General features: G+C 39.3%; 1 protein-coding gene across 1 annotated transcript in view; it reads left to right on the top strand.

The window, feature by feature from the left end:
* Positions 1-19,815, top strand: part of LOC124258608 (calcium-dependent secretion activator 1-like) — a 104,786-nt gene that overhangs the window by 77,246 nt on the left and 7,725 nt on the right. Inside the window, 4 exon segments of the mRNA XM_046692675.1 lie at positions 5,034-5,097; positions 6,583-6,655; positions 11,733-11,899; positions 19,630-19,786. Of these exon segments, the coding sequence (XP_046548631.1) occupies positions 5,034-5,097; positions 6,583-6,655; positions 11,733-11,899; positions 19,630-19,786 (461 nt within the window).

The following is a 19,815-nucleotide window of genomic DNA, read 5'->3' as shown; positions in this document are numbered from 1 at the left end:
CTGTCACAGCAGGCCAGCTGTTTGACGAACTACCACCAACTTCTCAACGGAGTGAAGTCGAGACACACAACTCATCAGCATTCGCGAACGCTTCTACACTGCAGCAGCTTCAATCAACGCAGCAGCTTCAATTACGCGCTTGTACTAACCAACTAATTGCACCAGATTTTATGTAGGCCAACTTGCTACAACACCGGTGACGTCATGCTTGAAGCTGATTGGTCCACGTCAGACAACGCCTCCCACTGACAGAGCAGGCACAAGCAAGTTTACTGACTTGTAAACAAACCCGTGGTACGGGGTTAATACTTCATCGGCAGCCTTGGAAACAGTATACAACTACGGCCTGTTATCATCATGGGAATCTTATAGATATCTAGCCTTGACTGCAGCATAAACAATGTTTATTTTGGAAGTTGTCGCTGATAAAAGTCGGTATGAATACATGTCCCCTGCAATGCTACACTGGAGCAATCCTTGCTATAAATAGACAACGCTTCGATGTATGCTGATCAACACAGATCGCCTGCGTATATAAGGGGAAGAATGATGTATCACTGCAATCAGAGGTTAGCACTTCCAATGGAACGTCCTACCGTTTGGAATATCATCAGCTCTATGATTATTCATACGAATAACCAAGCCTATCTGCACCTATCTGCAGCATCGAGGTCTACGCAGTACCGGTTTTCTGGACGATGGCATACAGGTTCTTCAAAGAGCCAATCAACTCAGACAGCAGCTGAACTTCACAATTAAGTTGCTCACGCAACTAGGATGGCTAGTGAACCTGATCAAGTTGGAGTTAGAATCAAACGAGATCTTCAATTGCTGGGAATAAGAATTATCCCATCACAGAATTGAATTGTGGTCCCAGAAAATCATTGGGTCAAGATACAAGCCATGATTCCACAAGCAGTCATCTCTCCGTTAACACTACAAACATGGCAATGTCTACTTGGTCTACTAACCTCGGCGCAGGACTTGACTCGCACAGGAAGGTTACAGCTAAGGCCGCTGCAATGGTTCCTGACAAAACATCTGTACAGCGTCGACCCTATCTTGCTGCCAGACAATCTTAAGAGGTACCTACTTTGGTGGACCCACAGGTCGAACGTCTGCGGAGGAACCTATTTACAAGAGCCGGCCTTCGACACACATCTCTACGTGGACGCATCGATACAAGGTTGGGGTGCACATCTCAACAATCAAGTTGCATTAAGGAAGTGGTCCAAAACAGAGCAGCATCTTCACATCAATCTGCTGGAGATGAAAGCTGTGATCAACGCCTTACAACTATGGTCGAGCTTGCTGATCAACAGAATGCTGATGGTCCACACAGACAACTCTACAGTGGCATTCTCCATAAATCTGCAAGGATCTACAAAATCACCAAGCCTACTACAGCTCACATTCCAGTTGTTTGACATCACGGAGGAGGCAAACATCTGGATAAAGGCGTGTCACATACCCGGAGCCAAGAACGTGCTTGCAGACGCTGTCTCCCGACCACTGCACCCGTCACCTACAGAATGGATGCTCCATCTAGAAGCATTTCGGCTCATCATAAGGGAAATAGGATCCCCATGCATAGACCTGTTTGCCACGAGGTTCAGCAAACAACTACAGACGTTTGTCTCACCAGTTCCAGATCCTCAAACCTGGGCAACAGATGCACTGAACATATCATGGGAAGGACTAAACGCTTATGCGTTTCCACCCCTGATATTACTACCGAAGGTACTGTTGAAGATCAAACAGACACAAGCGCTACAACTGACTTTGGTCGGGCCATACTGGCCAGTATGGTTTCTAGACCTAATAGAAGATCTCGGAAGTCCAACAATCAAGTTACCAGATTGGCCAAACCTACTCATACATCCACACACCAAGCAAGTCCACGGGAACCCGACAATCTTCTAGCTACACGTGTGGACCGTATCAAAACATGTTTGAAGAAAAGAGGATACTCCACCAGGGCAGCCAAGGCAGTAACGCTAGCGTTACGCAGATCTACTCGTAACCTGTATGATGACAAGTGGCTGAAGTTTGAGATTATTGCAAGGCGGAAAGGCTTCATTGTGATAGAAGCTACTCATCCTGAAGTGGCGGAATACCTGTGTCATCTTAGAAAGACTAGATATCTGAAAGGTTCGACATTATCTACATACTTCGCTGCCATCAGTACAGTGATTACCGTATATGACCGTCTATAAGACGACCCCATGGATAAGACGACCCCCAAACTTGACCCTTAAAATCAAAATGGTATGTTTCGTGCATAAGTCGATCCCCCGCGATGGGGTCCTAATCGCGGCAAACACAGACCACAAACAACTGGCAGTTACCAATAATTATAACTTTGGTCCACATTATTCAAAGAATTCACAGTCATATATATTGTGTCTACTCACGGATCGAAACGAAGTGTAGTTGACAGAAAATGCATAATATATTTTGCTTCCCTAAATATCATATTTATTGTAGCAACAAACTGGCTTGCTTATTTTACCCCATTCAACAATCACGAACTGATTACCGCCTCGTTTTCCACTGACTGCTAGTTTACAGTAACATCGGTAAAAATGTGTGAATTTAAATGGCTTCCGTATTTTACCCCATTCCATGTGCGTACAACTGCTTACCACGTTCATGAGGGTCTGTATAACCTTAGTGTTGATTATATATATTTTACATAAAAATTGTAATTAAAATTACACAATGCTAGGATATATTTCTTTTTGGGTTAAATAATAGTATTCTGTATTATATTTTACTGACGACTGCGTCAGAATTCATCCCGTTATATTATTGTGCATGTTTGAACTTGTTCGCCGGGAAACGTGTGCACAGCTGATTGCTATTTCCGGTTCAAATACACACGGTATACTTAATCTTAATTAATTTATAGAGCAAAAACTGTAACTAAAATTGCACAATGCTAGGATATATTTCTTTGGGTTAAATAATGGTATTCTGTATTATATTTTACTGATGACTGGTCAGAATTCGTCCTGTTATATTATTGTGCATGTTTGAACTTGTTCGCCGGGAAACGTGTGCACAGCTGATTGCTATTTCCGGCTCAGATACACACGGTAATCTTAATCCCTGCAAATAATACAATGCCCAGCAAAAAACAACTTATAACTTAAAAGGTAAATAATCTTGTCTAGTGATGTTTAATTGCAAATTTGACGTCTCTACTGACAAAGTCGTCTTCTGTTGTTTGTTCACGCGAAGTGATTCGATTTTGTTTTCTTACCCCTGGAAAAAAGTTTGACGAAAAGCGTAACCCATGGATAAGACGACTCCCTTCTACAGACTGCTTTTTTTGGTCCTCAAAATTCGGCTTATAGACGGTCATATACGGTACTATGAAAACAGGCATCAAGTTGACGAAAGTACCTGAATTACTTGCTCTGCTGAGATCTTTTAAACTGGAGGACCAGCAAAAGAAGTTCAGAGCTCCGGCCTGGGATCTGAATGTAATTCTACGTCATCTTACGAGTGATGCCTACGAACCTCTAGACCAGACTACCTTCGAGTTGCTAACACAGAAGACTCTGTTCCTACTTGTGCTAGCCACAGCAGCTCGAATATCAGAGATACATGCTCTGGACTTTGGTGGAACCAGATTCGACACGGGGCAACATGCTGCAGTTAATCTAGGACTTAGATGGAACTTCATTGCCAAGAACCAACTACCTGGTCAGCCAGATAGACAGTTCCACGTACCACCGCTATCTACAATCCTCGGCCCAGAGGATATAGAAGACCTATCCTTGTGTCCGGTCAAAGCCCTGAAGACATATCTTCAAAAGACTGAGACAAGGAGATGAAAATTCAAGCGCCTGTTCATCCCATTATCAACAGAGACATCAGCAGAAGTCTCAAGAACGATGATATCGTTCTGGATGAGAGCCGTCATATTGAGAGCCTATAAAGCAGCAGGACTAGAACCTCCTAGAGCTTCCAACCCACACAAAGTCAGAGCACTGGCGTCAACACTGGCTCTGCATGGAAATTGCTCTGTACCAGCAATTATGGAGGGCTGCTTTTGGAGGTCGGACACAGTGTTTGCCAAGACAGCCACTGAAGATGTCTCCGGCATTCACCAATTTGGGCCTCTTGTTGTAGCACAGCAACTAACGGTTCCTCAAAGGCTCTGAGTTGGAAAATCTCACCCTTTATCACGTTGACTTGTTGATAACTTTTACTAAGGAAAAGTATTAGTTTGAAAGTCCATGCGCACAGTCTCGGACAGGCTAGCCTGAGTGATTAAAGATCCTGTACGGGTAAAGATATCTAGTAATAAGAAGTGCTAGTTTATCTGAAGCTACATGAATCAACATGATTCAACTTGTCTGAGACTGAAGTAAGACAAGAAAGTGGTCCCCCCGAGTTATAACAGAAGTTGGAAGAATAGGATCAAGGAAATGCCGTTTCACAGTTCGCGCGTGCGTGTGTGCGTGTGTGTGTGTGTGTGTGTCGTGCGTGCGTGTGACCCACCACCAATCCGCAGGATTCTATTAGCAAAAGATCATGACTCAGGATAAGAATAAATATGTAATTTTTCAAGTAAAATTGATATTTTTATACTTAATATCCTGACTCATGAGGTCAAGCCCTCCCGACCTCCCCACTGGAAACACTTCAAATTGCACAGCAGATCCAAGTGCTTGGGCAGAAAAATCAGGAGAAAGTGACAAGTAACGCTGGTCACATGACTGTTTACGCGGGAAAAGGGAGGTAACTCGTGGATGAGTGTATTTTTACGTCCGCTTCAGGAACTTCAAGGGATTCAAGTGTTCCACTACCATTCGCAAGGGAAAGGGAGATAAGCAAAAGATCATGAGTCAGGATAAGTATAAAATATCAATTTTATTCAGAAAATTACATTTTGGTATCCTTTGCCACCCAGTAAAACTGAATAATACAGTGAACAGTATTTTGTCTAATACTATAATGTTTATCTTACTGCTTTTGATGCGAAAGTTACTCAAGTATTGACTTAATACCTCTCCTTCTAGATACTGTTTCCCCTTTGGACGACCTGAGGGAGCACTGAAAGCTACGCTGTCACTCCTAGAGAGGGTAGGTATTGATATTTTAAAAAGACAAGGCCATCGTGAGAAGATAATGTTGTGGTGGTGCTGGAGGGCTAGTAGTGGTGGTAGAGTAGATACATAGACAGACATAGTAGTAGTAGTAGTAGTAGTAGTAGTAGTAGTAGTAGTAGAAATTACTGAGATAAATGGCTTGTGAATCCCTATTGTTTTACAATGAATGACTACAGATTTGCAATGCAATACAATTGAGTCACAAATCCAAAATATTTGGCCACAAATGTAAAATATTAACTAAATGTCTGCAGTTACCACAGTCTTGATTCTTGTCGATGTACTGATTGAAGATTGTTGACGGCTGGTGAAAGTGTGTAGACGAGGTAACTTGAACGGTTGTAGTAGTAGCAGTAGTAGCAGTAGTAAACGTAGTAGCAGCAGCATTTATGTTTTTTCATAGACATGTTGCAATAGTGATAGGAGACATAGCATTGAAAGTAGTTTCAACCATTAACTGTATTTGTAGAGTTACAGACAACTGTTGCAGGAGTGTACTGTGCGGTGTTTCTGTAGTGTCTTCTGTGGTATTGGAACCTATGGAGCTCGCAAGTCTTTGAGTCCTGTTTCTATAACAGCAGGGATATAGTGGGGTATCTGTTGCTTGGTAACCAGTTTGTATCATGGTACTATTTACAGCAGGGATATAGTGGGGTATTTGTTGCTTGGTAACCAGTTTGTATCATGGTACTAATAATAGCAGGGATATAGTGGGGTATTTGTTGCTTGGTAACCAGTTTGTATCATGGTACTATTTACAGCAGGGATATAGTGGGTATTTGTTGCTTGGTAACCAGTTTGTATCATGGTACTATTTACAGCAGGGATATAGTGGGGTATTTGTTGCTTGGTAACCAGTTTGTATCATGGTACTATTTACAGCAGGGATATAGTGGGGTATCTGTTGCTTGGTAACCAGTTTGTATTATGGTACTAGCATGGTAACAGCAGGGATATGTTAGTGTAGTTGATGCCACGTAACTAATGACATTCCTCTATATATTGTATATATCACAAGGTAAAAAATACAATCATATGACAATCATGTTAAGTACCAAAACAGGGATATATTTGTATTTTGGCTCCAAGGTTGACCATTTGACAGCTTAGAAGAGAGCCCAAAGGCCCAACTATCCTCACCCTCAGACCTTCAACCTTTCCATAGTTTGTTTGTTTGTTGTTTAACGCCGCACTCAGCAATATTCCAGCTGTATGGCAGCAGTCTGTAATTAATCCAGTCTGGACCAGACAATCCAGTGATCAACAGCATAAGCATCAATCTACACAATTGGGATACGATGACATGTGTCAACCAAGTCAGTGAGCCCACCACATCATCCTGTTAGTCGAATCTTACAAGCATGGGTTGCCAATTCTCACCCAGATCTCCACAGGTCCTTCTGGTAGTGAGGTAGACGTAGCACTCTGGACTGACCTGATGTTAAAGTTCCTATTTCAGGTGTTGATGAAGGATATTATTACCCCGGTGTCCCCAGAGGAGGTGCACCAGGTCATCAAGAAGTGTCTGATATGTATATATACATTTATTTTTTTTCATTTTTTTAGAAGTAAGATACAAACTAATAACACATATTTATCAATGTGTAATTGTTTATTTAATCAAGCTTTGTGTCAGTCGTCGGGTTGCCGGGAAGCCATCATGTTGACTTTCTCTATCAGAATGACTGATGTCCGTCGGTGTCACCGGCAGTTAACGGATTTATTCTGGTGCGGAAAAACAATGGTATCTGAGCGCTTATTTTATTTATACCGCTAGTTCAACGCTCGGGTTTTGGAAAAAAAATAGATTGAGGGTAAGAGACCCCTTGTTTAGCTGTACTCATGCTGTTACCCTTACGAAGTTATGCCATCTAGACATCTTTCCAGTTATTGAACTTGCAAGTCTTTGATATACATATAGTAGGTGGAAAACATGAGCATGTGACACCTTTTGATGCCTTACAATTTTTTCCATTTTTGGCAAGGACATGTCAGGGTTAGTTTCACTATGTGAATACTGAGTTAGCCTATTGACATGATATGTATATATACATTTATTTTTTTTACATTTTTTTTAGAAGTAAGATACAAACTAATAACACATTTATCAATGTGTAATTGTTTATTTAATCAAGCTTGCGGCCATCATGTTGACTTTCTCTATCAGAATGACTGATGTCCGTTGGTGCCGGGAAAAAACAATGGTATCTGAACGCTTATTTTATTTATACCGCTTAAAAAAAAAAATAGGGTCGGCACCAGAATTCAAGGGTCAGTCGGGTAATCGGAACCACAACATATTTATTTTTAGGCCTAACGGAAGGTAGGATTAATGTTAAGGGCTTGCCAATTAAGTATGATGAAGGTGAAGTGATCTGGCTGTGTGTGACAACAAGCTGTTGTTGTCCATTCAGAAGGTTCACTTCGATCTCATATCGTATCCTTACCTCAATTAATAGTAAGATACTTCTATTCCAGGGTGACTGTTAATCAGACTACTATATATGTTCTTGCGTATGGTGTAAATACCAGATTTTGAGGCCAATTTTGTTATTAACAAGTGATTGTGTTTGCAGATCAAATTCTATTTTTGTGTTAAATCATTGGTGGAGCCAGTGCTGTAGATAACAGTATGCCAATTGAATGAAAGTTTAACTGACATGTGCATTTTCATTTCATATTGCATTTCTTGACAAAATACTAGTTTAACAAGACTATGTGGCAGTCTTAACAATGGATTTGTTGACTTTCAGAGTTAAGATTTTATCAGTAAAAACAAAAATAAGTTAGTTTAGAAGTAAATAAATACCTGATTCCTTTACATTCCCATAATTAGTCAGTCTTGGCTTGACAAATTAAATTTAGTAAAGGAAAGAATCATTTCTTTCTTCATTTTATCCATGCACATTATCTAGATTGTTGAGGAAAAGTGTTGTTTTTGTTGTTGTAAATAACAAGTTGCATCTATATACACAAGAAAATATGGTAGTTGAAACATGGCTTAATTAAAATGGACAACTTCTTTTAGAAAGATGTGTTCTTATATTTTATAACTGCTGCAAGAAAACTGTGATAATGAATGTCAGCCAAAGTTAAACCGCTATTTGTCCATTTCACATTGACCCATCAGGACGCAAGAAAGGTGATGACTGTTACGTGTTTCACTCTGTTGAAACAAATTCATAGACTGTTGCTTTTCGTTATTTTGCTAAACTAGATCAGTTCCAACATTTCGTAGCTGATTTTTCTGCACAACTGATAATTGTAGTTTGTGCTAAGTATTATGAGATGTACACAACCAGTTTTACAAAGCAAGTTCTCAAAGATTTTTAAGAATGAACATATCAGACTTGCTTTTTAAGATTGGAGCTGCATACTTTTTTCTTTGTAGTCAATATGTATGTTTTTTCATATAGATCTTTAAGTTATATTTTTTTTTCCACCAAAATATGGTAGTAAAAATAGACATTATTGAACCACAGCAACACATATAGGAAGCTGCATCCTGGACAACAAGATAGGGGCACCTGTTACCAGCAGTCTGTCAGAACCACCACATTACAGTGTGCTTATCATTCCCTTCCTTCCCCCCAGACACCATCCTTGTACTGTTATGATTCTTCGGAGGAATTGGTGGCCAGTACATGATGCTTGTCACTCCCTTTTGGGAAAGAGTTGGTGCCCAGTACATCATGCCTGCACTTGTCACTAGGGCTCACTAGTCACTCGTTCGCTCGTCACGCCGGAGGCCCGGGTTTGATTCCCCACATGGGTACAACTTGTGAAGCCCATGTCTGGTGTTCCCCGCCGTGATATTGCTGGAATATTGCTAAAAACGGCGTAAAACCATACTCAGCCAGCCTTTTTAGGGGATTCTGAGGAAGAGTTGGTGCCCATTACATCATGCTTGTCACTCTCTTTTGGGTGATTCTGAGGAAGAATTGGTGTCCAGTACATCATGCTTGTCGCTCTCTTTTGGGTGATTCTGAGGAAGAATTGGTGCCCAGTAGATCATGCTTGTCGGTCTCTTTTGGGTGATTCTGAGGAAGAGTTGGTGCCCATTACATCATGCTTGTCACTCTCTTTTGGGTGATTCTGAGGAAGAATTGGTGCCCAGTAGATCATGCTTGTCGCTCTCTTTTGGGTGATTCTGAGGAAGAATTGGTGCCCAGTACATGATGCTTGTCACTCCCTTTGGGGGGATTCTGAGGAAGAATTGGTGTCCAGTATAGCATGCTTGTCACTCCCTTTTGGGGGATTCTGAGGAAGAATAGGTCCCCAGTCCAGCTTGTCACTCTCTTGTTGGAATTGGTCCCATGGCTGTTACTCCCTTAACTGATCATTAGACTTGTCTCATGGGCACAAGGCGTGAAGCCCATTTCTGGTGTCCCCTGCTGTGATATTGTTGGAATATTGCTAAAAGTGTCGTAAAAGTAAACTCACTCACTTGTCACATAAAAGAAGTGCTACAACCTTAAGTAAGTGTGATCTTCCCTATTTTTAAAAAACTGATTCAGCAGAGATGCCAAACATTAGGATTTTTTGTCAAATCTTCATGATATTCACCAATATGTTTAAGGAAATTGTATGACAAAAAATGTTAAAATGGTCAACAGTAATTTAATTAATACAAGTTGATGGCTGAAATATTGCCACATATCCAAGCAGTTATTTCTCAGTTGCCTGTTACTGCGATGAGAGAGACTGGATGGTGGCATTCAAGAGGTAACTGCTGTATATCAGGGTCACTGTTCATCTGATGATGATTACAGTTCTTTTGTAATTACGATTTTAGACACCAGTTAGCTCCACTATTCCTAATTGCTTCCTACATCGGTTGGCATCTCTGGATCAAGCTGACTACAGGATGCAGCTAACTATATGGGTGCTGTAGATTTGTACAACGACTAAATAGTGTTCAGTATTAAATGCATGACTAGTACCATATAGTTAGTGTTTTTCTATAAAGATCAGTTAAAATATTTTTGGCCAGTATTTGTCGACCATCAGTAATCATGACATTTCCACTTTTCACAATATTATTGCTACATTGCACAATATGACACACAAGTTTACTTTTTTTTATGAATTTAAATCATGCATTTTATTCGCCCTTTTTTCACTATTTTCACTACTATAAATGAGCATGATCACAATCACAGTTTGTCACAAATATATCTTGTAATTGGAAAAACATGTCTCATATAAATGATTCTTCCCTCAAAATTTGAATATGAATATGATCAGTACTGGGATTTTGATGTACAAAAGATCTTAAACGTATTTTAAGCTGAACGGAAATGTATACAGAACTTACAATGAAGCTCTAACAGGATTTTCCGAAAACATCAGTTACAATTAAAAAGGATGAAGATGTATAGGATTGAAACACCTACCTTTTGTTTTAAAGAAATTAGATGAAGGATTTCTCTGTGAATTAGTTTGTTTCAGTCCCTACCACATTATGCTAAAGCCCTAATGAAGCTAGTCTAGATATCCTCAGGTTTCCTGATCTCCCATCTCACTCTTCAGATACTAAGTGTTAGTCTATCCGTGAACTTGAGAATATCGTTAAATTACTTGGTCAAGGCAGGACTAATGTCGCTATGACATGAAGTCTAGACTTGCTTGAGGCTCTTGTTGCACAATCTGACTGTGTATGTTTGCATTGTGCTGCTTCTGCTGCTGCTGATGATGACTGTAGGAAACTGTGGTAGGTATATCCCCATGACTGCCCTCCTTTCTACCCTCTCATTTCCATGTTTTGGTTTATGCTGTGTGATATGTTATTTTCCTTGACATTTATGTGCATTTTGGGGTTTTTTTGTAATCAAGTTTGTTTCTCACCTGTATGTGTGGCTGTGTTGGTGTAACTCGACGTGATTTCTCCTACCTTGATGTTTCTAGTTTATCTGTTATTTACAGATGCAGAGTTATGTCCCTTGCAGTGCAAGGATCCACTGCTCATTGATCAAATATAAGTAAAGAAATTTTGACCCTTTAGCACTATTCACAGAGTTTCAGTTTCTCTGAAATGGGGCTATTCACTGTGGAGAGTTACAATGCTTAAATATTGCTGAAATTTGCAGTTCACCCAAAATATTACCCTTTTTCTTTAGTTGCAAAGATGGACACATTTAGCTCTATGTAATTGAAATTATCATTCACAAATTGAAAACAGTATATCAAGTTGGTCCAGTGGGTGTTTGGAACATATTTACAAAATATACTGAAGGAAACAAACATGGGAACACCACTTCATGGCTCTGTTCCTTAATTTATTTTCAGATTTCCTCCGACAGCGCTATTCAAAGTTGGTGATGAAAACTGGAACAAATAAAGGAACACTTCAATTTGCCTGTGTTCCTTTTTCTGTTTCTCTCAGTATACATAACAAGGGTACTTGGGATTTGGCTTTCATTGCTACAGTGGTTGTATAGTGGGCATGTTTGTTAACTGAAATCTTTTCAAAGGCAGTTGGCACAGGCAATGATTTTCAAACTAGGTTATTCTAGAATGCAAGAAGTGTCTGGAGGTAGAACCCCATGTGACCACAGCTAGGTCACATGTACAACATCTGGGTGTGAAGGCAGCACATCCATATGGTAGTGTAGTCATTGATTCTTCGTGTCAGTAGACAGCAGTCTCATGCCAAGTCCACTGTTGTAGATGCCATGAGTGATGACATCTCTTCCAAGAAGAAGCTGGAGGACATCATGCACCTTGCGGAGTTGTGTATAGAGGTGTTGCAGCAGCACGAGGAGCATCATGCAGAGGTCAGTAGCACATCAGGAGGTTGCAGGGGTTCCTACAACATGGGGGATGCAGGGGTCTGTAGAAAATGGGGGATGCAGGGATCAGTAACACATGGGGATGCAGGGGTCTGTAGCACATAGGGGATGCAATAAACAAGGCTCAGTAGCACATGGGGGATGCATTGGTCTATAGCACATGGGGGATGCAGGGGTCTGTAATACATGGGGATGCAGGGGTCTGTAGCACATAGGGGATGCAGGGGTCTATAGCGCATGGGGAATGCAGGGGTCTGTAGCACATGGGGAATGCAGGGGTCTGTAGCACATGGCGGATGCAGGGGTCTGTAGCACATGGCGGATGCAGGGGTCTGTAGAACATGGCGGATACAGGGGTCGATCTCTTGCTAGTATGCAAGAAATGTCACTTTCATATGGGATGGATGCAATATTGACAAAGGGTGAGGATTTTAAGGAAGATATATCAAAGGAAGCGATTTCTGTATAGTGTAAATGGGTTCAAGTATGTTTGTGGGGAGAAGGGGTACTAATGCTGATGGAAACAGTATATGTGTTGAATACAGCTGGGACTGGGAGGGCACATCCTCGATAATCTCCAGGGTATACGTTCCGATAAATCTCCACTAGTACCCAGGATATTTCTACGGTTCAGCCCATTATTTTTATTACCTCCCTTTGCCTTTGCCTTTTCACTTGGGGTGAAACGGTATACCGCGGTATTAGTAGAACCGCGGTATTTTGTCTTTGGTTCACATTAGACAAGATCTGATTTGTGTGTTGTTGTTTGTTGTTGGTTTTTTTAAACATGAACTTTTCCTGGGACGTGGTCATTTCACTGCAGTAAATGCTGATGTGATGTTATGCTATATTGCCACACAGCAGCTGTGAACTCCAAGGTCCCAGTGATACTTTAATTCTTCTATTTTGTCATGAAACTGACAGTTTTGTTCATTCAAAATAGCAAAGATTGTGGTTATTTTTTTCCATGTTATTAAACAATGTAAGGTTTGGCTCTATTACCATATCTCATATACCGAACCATAACGGACCGAATCGAAAGCCTTGTACCGCAATTAATACGTACCGTACCGTGGTAAGAGCGTACCGTTTCATCCCTATTTCTCATAGTAGCCAATAAGATTAGCCGTTACAACCGAGCTTGTCAGTATCAACAAAGATGGCAGCCGCTCTGCGACTCAGATTTAGGGGAAAAATCATACAGACGAATATTGACAGGCCTGAAACCTTACAAAATTATATATGCAAGACCTCCTTCTACCTCTTTCAGGGTACCTCTGCAACAATTGTGTTGCTAAGGTTAGTACATGCCCGATGAAAAGCCGCCTCGACTAGCTGCTGAGACTGTAGTAAGCTGTAATTTCTTCGAATCAATTAATCTACCTGGCAATTCACCTCCGGCTCACAGATATTAGCAGGAAAGGATAACTAAATTTTGTTGTTTGGGTTTATAATTTTTAAAACTCGCGGAACACAAACACATGTTCATGTTGTTGATCGCTTCGCATCTATAAATAGATTATCAACACTAGCGCTGCGGGCTTTACTTATCCGTTGGCGTTGTTCAAATTTAGTTCAATAATCTGAAAACATGGGTTTCTATCTTTTAATGAATTAAGAGAATGGTAAATAAAAGCAGAAAATATTTCCGCCTACTACTTCATGCACCTTATTTGTCTGTACAATTAATGTAAACAAATCAATCACAGCATAACCTATTTGATCTTATTTGGAAATCTGAAAAGGTAATTGGGCTTTGTAAACAATATGTTTCCATGGATCTGCAGCAACTCTCAGTAAAGTGTCTCTCTTCAAAATCTGTACTCCATGATAAAATGACACTGAATATACGAAAATCATTTTTTTAATCATCATTTCCATTTAATTTTTCTATATGTACTTTCTTGTGGAATCCTAATTTACATACAAACTTCCACAATACTGGATTTCATGAACTGCCAGCTTATGTACAGGTATGTCACAGCACCAGAACACAAAGAAGATCCAAGATACAGTCTGCACCTGTACACAAACTGACCCATCTTCCAGAAATAGGAAACATGTGATGCAAAACTTTGGAACAGAGAATCACAGTTATTCTGAACAATTAACTAGCATTGAAATAGAATGTTACACAAAATACAAATGTAGATCTATTGTTTTTCATCAGATATGCCTAACTGTTAACTACTAGTGTAAATAAGGTGCAAAGAATATATCCTATGTTCAAAGCCTTCTGTCAATACAATTATTGCTTCCTAATTAAACAATGATAATCTTTGTTTTATTAGATCTGAGACCATATCCCTAGAGGACATAACACTGATTTTGATCTATTTCCTTTTCTGAGATACTTACTGGTGTCATAAAAATTATAGTAAAGTTGATTCAAAATTTGGTCAAAGTCATAACAAAGGTTTAGGAAAACAGACATGAAAAATGTCCTGAAGCCGCTCACCTCCTACAAACCAGTGTGCAATTTAATATGAAGCTCATTTTCCAAATAACCATCAACAAACCTTGAACAATTTGTCCAAATCCACCATCTTAATATAAACACTAGCTTTGGGTCAGTCTTCCAATAGTAGTAACCTCCTAAAAACTTATGATTTATCAGAAGAATTACATCAAATATGGGTGAAATATATGTTTCAATCTTTATTCCGTTACATGAAAAGTCAACTGAGATTTTTGTAAGTTATTCTGTTCCAGGACTAGATAATACCTGACCAGGGTCTGACCAAAACGTAGCCTTTGCTTTTTCAAATTGTCTGGATGTTGAAATAACTTTAATGAGTTATGACACTAGCAATCACTTTCAGAATTATCTTATTAGTAAATGTAGTATTTAAAAAAACATCTAAAAAGCAGAGCCAAGAAACTAAGTTAATACAAGTGATTGTCCTGTCTTGATATGTACTGTGTGTTTGTTTGCCTAGTTCTGCCTTTAAAAATCTAAAAATCTGATATGTCAATCAATTCAAATAATTATTTATTATTGATTAGATTATTATTAATTTTATTACCCTTCCACGCTTACTAAAAAAGTAAGATTCTGAAAACATACCTTGATATCATTTCCAGTGAATTAATCAAAATTACAGTTGTAATATTACTCCTAAAATGTACCATTATATGTGAATAATTTATGTGGTAACAAACTTCAAATAATGTTCTCATAATTAAGATATACACTTTATTTCACTCCATCCAATACTTCCAGAAAGTCACTATTCTTCTCACATAGTTTTAAATTCGATCGATCAACCTGGAGGGAAGGTAATTCAGTTCAAAGTCCCCATGCAATTCTTTTATAAAAATCTGAAATATTTAAAGCATGGTTTTATAGGCACTCATATGAACTGAACTTTTGATACTTGGATGTGTAATGATAGGCAACTGCTGACAATGACAATATTTCCGTTTGAATAAAAAAATATTACTCCTCGAATATTTTTGCTCTGTTAACAAGATACTGTAGGCCTTCAGATTGTGCTATGGAAACTTAAAACATCCAAAATGATGTGACAAATTGAAGAATATCTAAAGATGAAGGGGTACAATATCCGGCCACATTGTTCTTTCATGTAACATGTTTTGCTATTTCGGTTGACCCTAACGAAATGAAGATTTGTTTACATTGTGTGACTGACTTTCTCAGCCTGTCTCTTTTGAGCTTTGTATGCACTACCAACTCAATGCCTAGTAGTGACTAAAAGCGTTAAAGCAAAATCAATTTTGTAGTTACAAGAATTGTCCGATGTTTATAACACTTGCAAAGTCTTAAACTGCAATTGGTTAGATAAAAAAAGCGAAAATGAGTTATGATAGAAGCCTTGCGATTGGTACGCTCAACTTACCAGTGTAAGATTGGATAAAAAGCCAGCAAAGGGAGGTAATACAATTATTGGGCCGAGCCGTAGATGCATCCAGGATACTAGTGGAGATTTCTCAGAAAGTATACCCTGGAGATTATCGAGGATGGGGATGGCACTGATAGACAACTATCTAACATGTTTCTTGGCATTGTGTCTGTTCTTTGTTGTTAAATGGTGATGAAGTGGCCTGTGTATTTTCATCCTTTTTAATGTTAAAGTATATTATTGAACAAGAATACAGCTTTACTTGTATTGTAATGTCACAGTATCCTAGTTCAAATGAGTCATTAAATGCCTCAGGGCTCCGATTCTCTCCCGAATAACTGATGTGTGCTGTCCATTGTAGTCGGATGTGGACAGATCGCTGCGGAAGATGGCACAGAGTAAAGTGTACAATGTAAACAAGGACACACAATCTCCATTATATACTCTGTACATTCTGTTTTTGCATACAAATTCATATTCTTATCCATATTTGGTATTTATATGCATACTCCCTGTCAACTTTCCCGCTGCAATTGATACTCCTCTATTTGAATCTTGAAATCAAAATATTTTCAGTGGTCATATTTGTATTTAAAAGTTTAGGGATTAAAAAGGTTACTTTATCAGAAGAGTTTTTCACAATGGTTATTTGCCTGTGATGTGTCAGTATATTGAGAACCCTATGTACCCTCACTGGCAATACATGGTAACTGAGTTATGTAAGTCTGTAGGGTCCATTAAGCGGTGGAACTTTTGTAACTGAATGATTTTTCATTCTGAAAATATCAAGAAAATATTTCAAAAGTTTGATCGTAAGAAATGTACTGGTTTTGTCAGTGTTACCCTTGACCACACAGATGACTGTTCATGTGATGATATTAACTTGATGGCACCACTGAGCATGGCAGTGGACAATGCCTTCTTCCTATACTAAACTCCTCTGTCTTATGTGATGGTGTGCCATCAATTAGGGTTAATATGTCTGATGTGATGGTGGGACTCATCTAGGGTAATCTGTTTGATGTGATGGTGTGCCATCAATTAGGGTTAATGTGTCTGATGTGATAGTGTGACCTCAAATAGGGTTAATGTGTCTGATGTGATGTTGTGACCTCAACTAGGGTATTCTGTCTGATGTGATGGTGTGTCATCAATTAGGGTTAATGTGTCTGATGTGATGGTGTGACCTCAACTAGGGTTAATGTGTGATATGATGGTGTGACCTCAATTAGGGCTAATATGTCTGGTGTGCCACCAATTAGGGTTAATATGTCTTATATGGTGGTGTGCCATCTATTAGGGTTAATGTGTCTGATGTGATGGTGTGACCTCAACTAGGGTTAATGTGTCTGATGTGATTGTGTGTCATCAATTAGGGTTAATGTGTCTGATGTGATGATGTGACCTCAACTAGGGTTAATGTGTCTGATGTGATGGTGTGTCATCAATTAGGGTTAATGTGTCTGATGTGATGGTGTGACCTCAACTTGGGTAACTGTATCTGGTGTGATGGTGTGACCTCAACTAGGGTTAATGTGTCTGATGTGATGGTGTGACCTCAACTAGGGTTACTGTGTCTGATGTGATGGTGTGACCTCAACTAGGGTAATGTGTCTGGTGTGATGGTGTGCCCTCAACTAGGGTTAATGTGTCTGATGTGATGGTGTGACCTCAACTAGGGTTAATGTGTTTGATGTGATGGTGTGACCTCAACAAGGGTTAATGTGTCTGATGTGCCACCAATTAGGGTTAATATGTCTTATGTGATGGTGTGCCATCTATTAGGGTTAATGTGTCTGATGTGATTGTGTGACTGCAACTAGGGTTAATGTGTCTGATGTGATGGTGTGCCCTCAACTAGGGTTAATTTGTCTGATGTGATTGTGTGACTGCAACTAGGGTTAATGTGTCTGATGTGATGGTGAGCCCTCAACTAGGGTTAATGTGTCTGATGTGATAGTGTGCCCTCAACTAGGGTTAATGTGTCTGATGTGATGGTGTGACCTAAACTAGATGGGATGATCTGATTCTGTGATGGTGTGACCTGTACTTGTATCTCTGTATGATGTGACCTTACCTGGACAGGGATTGATCAGTATGATTTGATGGTGTGACCAAGGAGATTGTGAGTCAATGTGACTGACATGCTTCTGTGCCCTGTTGCCAGTCCATGTATTGTGTACCATGTCAAACACCAGTCATATTGTACCCAAACAGATTTGTCAACTCATAACTGTATATTTAAAAAATAAACCCAAATATTTTACATTTCGATATTCATGAAAGTTACCAAAATGGTAATAGTGAGACAATAAAACAACAAAATGAAGTCAGACCTTTTGATTACATTGTAAGTAAAGTTGACAAATCTGCCGTTCGCTTCACTGTGAGACCCAATAGTGTTGTGAACAATACCTCCTGTTTGTCAACTGAATATTGCATGGACAATGAATAATTTGCAACTGTGCTTTCTCCTCATCTGCTGTTAGGCGTTTCGATCGGTGAGTCTCATGCTCTTGTCCCACACACATCTTGTTACTTCAACACGACCCTTTCAGCGTGGAGGAGAGTCTCACATAATACCATGTCAAATGGTCCACGCTTAAAGGGTTAATTTGCTTGCTGATTTGTTTTTTCCTCTTTTGAAACAGCGCTGCTTTATGAAACGTCTTTGTTTTTTGACAGACATTTTTAGATAGATATTTCACATTTTTCATAGAATAATTTTCACAATTTATGCAGTTAGTGTTACTTACTAGAAAATCACAATTTTTACACATTTCATTTACATTATTTTTTTTTGCTTTTATTAGCTTGTAGGTTGTTAGAAGTTTATAGTCAAATGCATGACCAAAATGAAATCTAAAAAGCTGAAATAAGGTAAAATAATGTAATTAAGACATTGTTTTTTATGTTTATTGCAGGTAAAGCCAAAAGCTCTGTATTTTTCCTAATGCACATCCATGTAAATCTGCGTTTATATTATCCAGCTGTAATAAACTATGCACTTGAAACTGTATGTACACAAGCCTGACCTGATGCCTGTAACATTTGCATGAAGTTAGTCACATGCTTCCTGGAGTTCCCACTTTCAATTAATCTTTTCTTAGTCATCTAGACTCTGTGTTCCATCATCAAGTATAAAACCTATGTCAATTTGTAATTTCATTCTTTTTTTTTTGAAAAATGTTTTAAATTTAAAGCAAAATTTTAGTGACAAGATGTGTGTAAATTGCCTGTAGTGTACTGTGTTGGATTTTTTTCAATTTTTTGTTACTATAGCTCTGAAGACTGTTGAGTGTGATGTGATTTGCTCAGCTGAAATCTTCTTAACAATTTATCACTTTCTATGAAACAGTTGTTTCAATATTTATTAAGTATGGATATGATCTGTGTCTTGAGTTGTCATCTTCAGCCTTCTCCCATGTGGGGACCGAGCTGCTCTATGTTAGCAGTGGATAGACATCTGGGCTCCGTTCTGTGTTCTATGTTCAAGTATGTGATTGTCAAGGCCCCACAACCACTCTGGGGAACAGGGCCCTGGCCAATGGACAAGTCAGGAACTACATACAACACTTTCTTCATTCACACCACAGTATTCGCAATTTTTTAAATATATATGTGTGGATAATTTCTCCACAATTTAAAAGGAATTTACCCACACTCCAGTGTACTGATAGTGTTGAAATTATAATTGGTTTGAATAAGGACCAAAGTGTTAAGACCAGTCTGCCATTTTCAAGTGTTAATGTAGAAGATGTTCAGTCCCTACACTAGAGAAAACGGAGATGGCAGCTTGTTAGGACATGGTACTAGTGTCCAACTTAAACTCTATTGCTGTGTGTTCTGCAGGCGTTTGCCTGGTTTAGTGACCTGCTGGTGGAGCATGCGGAGATCTTCTGGTCGCTGTTCGGGGTGGACATGAATGCTGTACTAGAGGCACAGCCACCGGACACGTGGGACAGCTTCCCGCTCTTCCAGCTGCTCAACGACTATCTGAGGACAGATGGTCAGTCCAACATCAGTTCTACAATCTGT

This window comes from Haliotis rubra, unplaced genomic scaffold (genome assembly GCF_003918875.1).
Source record: "Haliotis rubra isolate DU_JTF1 unplaced genomic scaffold, ASM391887v1 Scf7, whole genome shotgun sequence".
Classification (NCBI taxonomy): domain Eukaryota; kingdom Metazoa; phylum Mollusca; class Gastropoda; order Lepetellida; family Haliotidae; genus Haliotis; species Haliotis rubra.
This window is presented reverse-complemented; position numbering and strand designations above follow the sequence as displayed.